This window comes from Cucurbita maxima, unplaced genomic scaffold (assembly GCF_002738345.1).
Source record: "Cucurbita maxima cultivar Rimu unplaced genomic scaffold, Cmax_1.0 Cma_Scf00026, whole genome shotgun sequence".
Classification (NCBI taxonomy): domain Eukaryota; kingdom Viridiplantae; phylum Streptophyta; class Magnoliopsida; order Cucurbitales; family Cucurbitaceae; genus Cucurbita; species Cucurbita maxima.
The window spans coordinates 3120895-3129030 of NW_019272042.1; the positions used below are offsets into that span (position 1 = coordinate 3120895).

The window sequence follows — 8136 nt, forward strand, 5'->3', positions numbered from 1 at the left end:
AAAAAAAAAAAAAAAAAAAAAAAAAAAAAAAAAAAAAAAAAAAAAAAAAAAAAAAAAAAAAAAAAAAAAAAGTATAATATTTGTTTTCAAAATTTTCACCTTCCAAGTGGGAGAATCTGAATATAATCCAAAAAGCTGTTAAAAATACTCATCAAACCAAATATCACCAACTAATCCCTGCATTATCAACTTCGTTGCATAAGTTAGTGATATTTGGTTCTTTGTAGTTAATCTCAAAGTGGCTTGCACAAAGGGAAAAAGTATTCATGCACTTACCCCATCACATGAGCAAAGTTTTGGATGGGCAAGTGAAAAGGAGAAGCTGCAATAGATTACCCCCAAAACCCAGTCAAACCAAACCAAACCAAATTACTTGATTCCACATGAGAGCGAGAGAGAGAGAGAGAGGTTTTGGAAGGATAAAGCTAAATAATGCAGAGTTTTCAAGTCATTCATCATCAATGTTCAAGGAAAAAGGTCACTTATAAAAGAATAACAAACAGTGCATGCAAGAAAGGGAAAGTGTGACCTTCTATATTTGGAAAACAATCCAAAATGTGCTTATCCAATTCCATCTTTGTAATGAATCATGGAAGCACAGAAGCTTTACCAGCCAACAGTAGTAGGAAGCTGACTGGACCTCGCTATTCGCCACTCGTCATCACCCCATCATCTGCACAATCCATGGTCAGATTCTTCTTTTGTTGAAAACAAGGAAACAAATTTTTCATTGATACGGTAAAAATAAGCCCTTCTTAATTACCAAGATCTTCGTTGCCACTAGTCAGAAGCTAATTTCGACCATCCCCACCCAAAAACAACTCGGAGCCTAAACTAAAGAGAAGAGAGTTCAGTCTACAAGAAGCTGGCAGAGCTTTAGCCACATCGAGACTACCTAAATTGTTACACAAACCACTCAAGAAAGCTTTCCATGGCTACATTCTATATTATTATTTTTACAAATGTCTAAACGCTTAGGTTTAAACTCCATTATGGTTTGATTTTTCATATTAATTTTTGTTTTGACTTCCAAACGAGCTATTTTAGTCTCTCAACATGCAAATGTTTTATTTGTCTCTAAACTTTTTATCAAAAGTATATCACGAAAGTTTAGAAACCACAATAGAAGAAGCATAAGAGTTGAGGAAGATTTAAATCCATAGGACACAGATTATGAGACAGAAAATCACCTTCAAGAAATCTCCGAAGATCCCTTGCAAGGGATTTCTGCGCCTTACTCCATAGAACTTCTCTGCAATTTCATCAAGAAACTGAAGCAAAATGCTACAGTTAAAATCCGATTATATAACTCCAACCAATTTTTTTTCTACAAAAAGTGTTGATTTATCGAAGTTTCGGTAACAGGAGTTGCACCTCATTCAGGGAAGGTTCTCTCTCGATACTCGGCTTGTAATTTGCCCTCAGCATATTGAAAAGAGGCAAAGCATCTCTCTGCAACCTGCAAATGCATATTTTAAGTTCTGCCGAAATTCCATCCTAGAAGCATCTACCGGCAACTGCAATACCGGGAACAGAACTAGAAGAACTGACACTAAAAATTTAACCAGCAAGCCAGACTAAGTGTGTCTGGGAGTTCTTCTAAGCGTTGTTAATCAATTGAAACACTATTTCAGAAACATATTAAGGAAAGAAAAGAAAAGAAAAGAAAAGAAAAGAAAAAGAAACAAAATTGCTTACCACTTCCTTCAAGAGAAAGGGTGCGTTTAAGTATTTTTTAAAATTTGAAAGATATCAAAGTTTTGGCAATATTGAAAAATCACAAACCGCCACACTATAATACATATTTACTAGGATTGTGAGTTGTCTTCTTACATCATAATACACTATTTGATGGTTCTTTAACCATATAAGAGCTAATCTTTGTTCGCTAAATTGATTTTATTGCCATCATTATTCCCACTTCACACATTACATCTGCTGTAGTAGACATATTGTTGCCTAGTTAATTCAAAACAAAGAAAATGGATCTTACGTTAGCAAAAGATAGATGATAAACTCAATCAATTCTGAATCAGGAAACTCAAGTTCACCACATTCTTCTTGCTTCTTTAACTCATCAATGAGACAATTAGCATCCCTTAGGTTACCAAGAGACAAGTACCTACACAAGAAAAAATGCCTTCTTTTCAGTTTAGAACCATAAAAATCTGAAATAAATTCCATATGGATGCACCAACGGAGATGAAGCTCTGAACTCTCATTGAACATTAATAATTTTAAGTCCTGGGAAAAAAAGGCTTCTTTCTTAATATTTAATATGTTTTCGATCCTGTCTTCTATTCCATAATACTTTTCTAAAGTATAAAATCTTTGAACTTTGTTTCAAGTTGGAGGGCATTGTTGGAGTTAAACTAGGTGGTCAATTACCCTTAACCAGCGAGATGAAAAATTGTTTGAACACTTGATGATAAGGTAACTACAAGTCTACATCCTTGAATGTAATCATTTAAATCACAATAACTGAAAAGATCCAAATAAACTGCCCAAACATTTTAGATGCAGCAATAATTCTACTATATATTACATCCAAAGACAATAGAGGATACATAATTCAGACATTTTTTTTCCCCAAATGATAAAGGGTCAAATCCCTCTCTTTCCATTTCTATCAATTAATTAGAATTTTTCTTCCATTGTTGAGGAAAAAAAGAAACAGGCAAGTGGGCCATTTTATGGGATAACTTTGCCTTTGAGCTCAAGGTGCAAACTCTTGAAATATCAAAAGCTAGCTCGATGAAAGCTGAGGGTAAGAGACAAATAATAGAGGCAAATTTAGCTCTCATACGAGCTAGGACATGGAGTAGAGGCTATCACAGTTATACCTCTGTGTGTGTGTGTGTGTACACACACGTATATAATGGAGGGTACAAAATTCTCTCTTTCACCCTGATGGTGCCCTCTTCGCAAGGTGAATGCTGAAACACAAATCAATTGCCCGTAAGGCCAGAGATTCCTGAGCATTTATCCCCTCCACCTTCCATTGAAATATGGAACAACCAACGGATCCAAAAATCTGCTCATTTGCACTACGGGACATCTGTTCAAGAATGTTAAAAGAATAATGTGGATCCACTTAACTAGAGCATTTTCTTGGTACCTTTGGCTCGGAAGGAACAGTACAATTTTGAGTGACAATGATAGCAAGCATGCATCAACAAAAGGGGCAACAAATGCAACAGAGCTTGATGAATCATTAGAGGAAAGGAGAACAATCTCTTATGAAACCAAAGCTCATGCCAAGTGTATAACCTTGATCAAGGCATCCAAAATGTTGAGCTTTCTAAGAATTCTTTTTGGGGCAATCCATAAAGCCTAAATGTGCCAGGCCTGTGGGTTTTAAAAATTACTTTTATCCAATTTCAATAAGACAGCATGTCAACTGGTTCGAGTGCTCGTTCACACTCCAAAACTCCAAAGAAAATTCAAATACATCAACCACTTTCCTACCTTTTTGCTCACAGTCAAACTTGGTCTGCATTTCATATCTTAAAAGGGCCTTGTAAGGGTGGAAAGGGTTAAGGGTGCAGTAGGAGACTAACTTTTTCCAAAGCTTTTTGAATTTTGAGCCGATCATTATGAAAAAGGCAGTTCTTAGCAACATATGCAACCCAAAAAGAGGTCATTGGAATCAAAATAGGACAAAGGCTCAGTGAGTGATGAAGGGTGGACTAGGGAGCGGGAATCCACCACTCTGGATAATGGTACAAGAAGTTTGAAGAAAGAAGGCCAATCTATCTTATTCTTCGAAGAAGAGATAATACAATTTATGCAGCCCAAGACTTACTCGCTTGTCATCAGCCTTCAACCTAGAAGATAAAACTTTCAAGTTTGAGCTCCTTGAACAAGTTGAGAAGAATTGAGAAAAGTGGCTGGAAGGTTTCACAAAGCCAATGGATGGAGATGAAGTAAATGTTATCTTTATGGAACTCAACTATTCTTACGCTGCATCCTCTATGATTTTTGTCAACCTCCATGGAAGACTTCCATCAATCTTTGTAGGAACGGTTTCCTAGTTCAAACTGGGGGAACACAGTGTTTAGAGGTTAAAAGAAGGATAGATGGGTCTAGAGGAAAATTAGCACGGACACTACAGTCATCACAAAAGTTCAAAGACATTAAATGACATGCTTAATTGCAATGACATCCCTCCCAATTCCCGATCCCGCAAGGGATTTTAACTTTTGTCTTCACCCTATTCCCTAATTTCTCGGATTTGGGATGAGATTGAGAACTATTGTCAAGCCCACAAGAATACCCATGGTTCCCAATTAATTTGAGAGAAAAAAATTGAGTGCGAAAACTCGAGAGGGCTACATTGTAATGAACCAATTGCTGTCTATCATTTACAGAAAGGGGAAAATCTCTGAAGTTTCCAATAAGTAAGCACAAACATATATAACATCCTATCTTCAAATATTTCTTCAAGCACCTAACCAAACAAATACCTCCAAAAATATAATTTTAGCCGTCCAAAGCACAGAGAAAAAAATATATGTCAAGAAGGACCATCGCTCAAAGGCTACTATGAGGCTACATGTAATGAACTAATTGCTGTCTATCAATTGTTTCATAGCTTGGTCCATAATATCTCAAAATACAACACCCAAGCGAAGTGATTTGGCAATACACCACTATACCTACGGCTAATATCCTCAAATTCTTTTGTGCAAACTACACACTATTCGACACTTTAAAAGGAAACCTCTTAGTAGAACAAAACTGTACTCATTGCTCTATGAAACAGTAGTTCTAATCTTATATAAGTATAGTCACAAGTGAAATCATGTTCCATTTTAGTGGCTTTGAAATTGTCGAAATGACAATCTAACCCTTACAACTCAAAAATTCGAATTCTTCACTCTATACACCCGTATTAATGAAAGTAAAACACATGGACCATGAATCAATTGATAGTTCCAGGGTTTGCAAGTTCATAATGCAGGTTATTTACTCATATTCAATTTTCAAAGAAAATTTGATAATAAAATTTCAATATTTGGAATAATTATAAAAATCCCCAAAGCTTGACTTTTAAAATTGACTCATTAAAGTTAAAAATTGATTGCTTAGTATGTACCCACTAAAACTATTGGCAACTATACTCATAATACAAACATTCCATCATTTTCAACAGATTTTCTGTGTCAATATTTTTCCATATAATTAGTTCATTATCACTCCAATTTACACTAACCCAAGAGAATTTCCTTGATTCGAGAATTTTCAAATGGTGGCTTATAAGTGACTTTTTGATAGTCTTACATTAAAACTGCCCGTGCAATAGCCATATCATCTTCACCTGGATAACACTGCAGGGAGGGAAAAAGCATTGGCTCAGTTGAATAATGAAAACAGAACAAGAAAACAGATGACAAAATGATCCGCTAGACAGAATACAATACCTCGAGTAGATAAACAACAAAAATAATCTTGATTCATTAGTTTTTTTGGTTGTCCTGGTGTAAAAAATACGTATTCTTTAAGAATTTTGCTGCCTCTTATCTTACATCCCATCGGAAACTTTTCTTGTAATTCCAATGGCTTGGGAAGTCCAGTGTTGTATGTAATTTAATCATATCAAGAAATTATATTATTGTTGTTTCTGTCTCCAAAGAATAAAAAAATCTTATTGCTACTCATGAACATAGCAAACACTAGAAAGCCTGTACTCCCACTATCTACAATCAAGACTTAAGGTTTAAATAACCAATGATATTTTCATTCTACAGTGAAACCATCGACAAAATAAAGTACTATTAACAAAATATCAAAGATAAAAACTAATTAAAAAAAAAGCCTTAACTTGTTTAAAAATGTCTATCTTATTAATTTACAAATTTTGTTACAAATATTTTTAATGATTTGTTAAAAAAATATCAATTAACATTATGTTTTATAACTGTTTTCTGTTCCATGAAATTGACACCGACATTGTCATAGTCATCATCATTAGATCTTTTCATACCGTTAGAAAATAAGAGATCAAATCAAACTATCTTTGAAAAATATAGATTAATAGCTGCATAAGTACTAACTAAATGACTGTCGAAAGATGCAAGGGCCACAAATTATGTGAAAGAAAATAGGTCCACTTAAGGAAAATAATAATTTCAGGAGCAATTAGAATAATACACGACTTAAACCTTACTTCAACCATGGAAATAAGTATGGAGACTTAATGAAGATTGCATACTGATCCTTAAAAAATGAGAGAGAAAGAAAAGCTCTTATAACCTTGCCCATAAAATTCACTAACATAGAAGCAAACTTCTTGGGGTTATTTCCTCGAACCAAGTGATATGTTACTCTGGTCATGTCCTGCAACAAGTAGAATACTGGAAGATTCTAATAAACCATTCAAAGTGGACAAGCAACAACAGTTTCACAATTCATGTTACTGGACCACGCTTCAACAATCATTGAATGAACGATTGAAAGGTCATGCAAATGCTTCTCATAAACTTGTTAGCAAAATATATTACAGCAGCAGTGCAACGTGCAATGCCAAATTACATACTCATAAAAGATCTGTCTTGCTGGGCTATAAAGCAAACTATCCAAATTGTTTAAGAGGCTAGCTAAAAAATCAATCAACAATCCTTCTCAAAATGCTACATATTGTTTCTATTAACAAGTCCAATAAGTCAATTCTAAAAAATCTAGACATTATGGACATTAGACACTGAAGTAACACAACTATTCTATCCCCAAAGGGACTAAGTAACATTAGACCTGTCATTTACCTCTAAAATGAAGTGGATACACACAGAGAACACAAATTCTTAGAAACAGAGAACAAGTACAAACAAGTACTTAAAAGAGTGATATTCCCGGTCAAACCTACCACTTCTGGTGACTCAGAATACACGTATGTAGCAAGCATGACATGAATTTCTGGAGATCCACTCTTATGCGGTCCAAACTCCATAGACCACCTGATATATTTTAGGATTTGTAGAAAGCATGAACTCTTTTTTAGTACACAAGGACTATATATAAATGATTTGTCGAGACAGAAAAATTCTAACTTGATACCTATGAATGTATGACATAATTCAAAAAGTTGCATTTGAAAATAATCTACTGTATTATTTATTTATTATTATTATTTTTTTTTTTTTTGCTTATTCCCAATAAAGAAATGACTAATTATAACTGGGAAGAAAATGGGCAATGGCTCACTTTAAAGCTGCTTTCAGAAAGGAGGAACATCCCTCTACACGTGTTTTTGCAGCACCAAGTGCTTCAGAAAGTTGTTGCACATCATCATCTTCCCCAAAATGTTGAGGCAATGGAATCTGAGGGAAATTCTGGTAAATTTTCCTGACACGATCTAACATAATGTTCGTCATAATCATGAAAAGATAGGCATTAGAACTTCATAACAACAGTAGACAATAAAAGGTAGTAAAGATATGAAAAAAAAATCTTCCATATTGCGGTTACCAAATTAATCCTCAAATAGACTTGTCTTAGAAAGAACTATAAGGAACATATGACGAAGTTAACAAAAAGAAACTGAATCTAAAATTGAAATGCATATACTGAATAACAAACACTTAAACTGCAATGGAAAAATGATAGGATTCAGATCATTAGAAAACAACAATTTAAGAGAATTGAATATGAGAAATTACAATAACAATATCCTTTCAAAAGGGCTATTTCACTCTCAAGTCTCACCATGGGCCATTCCAAATTTTTGCCTAACTTTCAAACCTCCAACGCACTCTATTTAACCATCCAGTCTAACCAACTTCCAAGGAAATTTTTTTTCTGGTTTTGAGAACTTCCTATGTAATTACAATTATGGCACTACTAAGATCCAAGTTACATCCTCAATATCTACCTATACTCTTATAAAAGAAATACAATCAAGCGAAATACAATCAAGCATGTCAAAGGACCCACCAAGAGTATTATCACCATAAGGAACTTTGCCTTTAACAAGTGTCTCCACAAATAACACAGCAAGCTCTCCTCCACAAGTAACCTGAAAAGTGGTAACCGTTAGCCATTTGCAACTCAATTGATGAAAAATATGAACTTCATTTTCCCCATTTTCAACACTAATAGCATTGTTTTCAAAAAAAAAAAAAAAAAAAAAAAAAAAAA

The 8136-nt window shown here is 34.3% G+C and overlaps 1 protein-coding gene across 2 annotated transcripts in view; it reads right to left on the reverse strand.

Moving 5' to 3' along the window:
- Positions 1-309: 309 nt before the first annotated feature.
- LOC111499290 (Golgi to ER traffic protein 4 homolog) overlaps positions 310-8136 on the reverse strand; it is a 13628-nt gene continuing 5801 nt past the window's right edge. The window contains exons 4-12 of one of the 2 annotated variants that reach the window (XM_023150846.1): positions 7933-8014; positions 7204-7354; positions 6866-6956; positions 6256-6339; positions 5284-5330; positions 1994-2122; positions 1375-1459; positions 1191-1271; positions 310-673 (exon numbers count right to left, since the gene is read on the reverse strand). In XM_023150846.1, the coding sequence (XP_023006614.1) occupies positions 662-673; positions 1191-1271; positions 1375-1459; positions 1994-2122; positions 5284-5330; positions 6256-6339; positions 6866-6956; positions 7204-7354; positions 7933-8014 (762 nt within the window). In that variant the 3' untranslated portion in view covers positions 310-661. The remainder of the gene's footprint in view (positions 674-1190; positions 1272-1374; positions 1460-1993; positions 2123-5283; positions 5331-6255; positions 6340-6865; positions 6957-7203; positions 7355-7932; positions 8015-8136) is intronic. The other variant, XM_023150847.1, reaches the window with a different exon arrangement.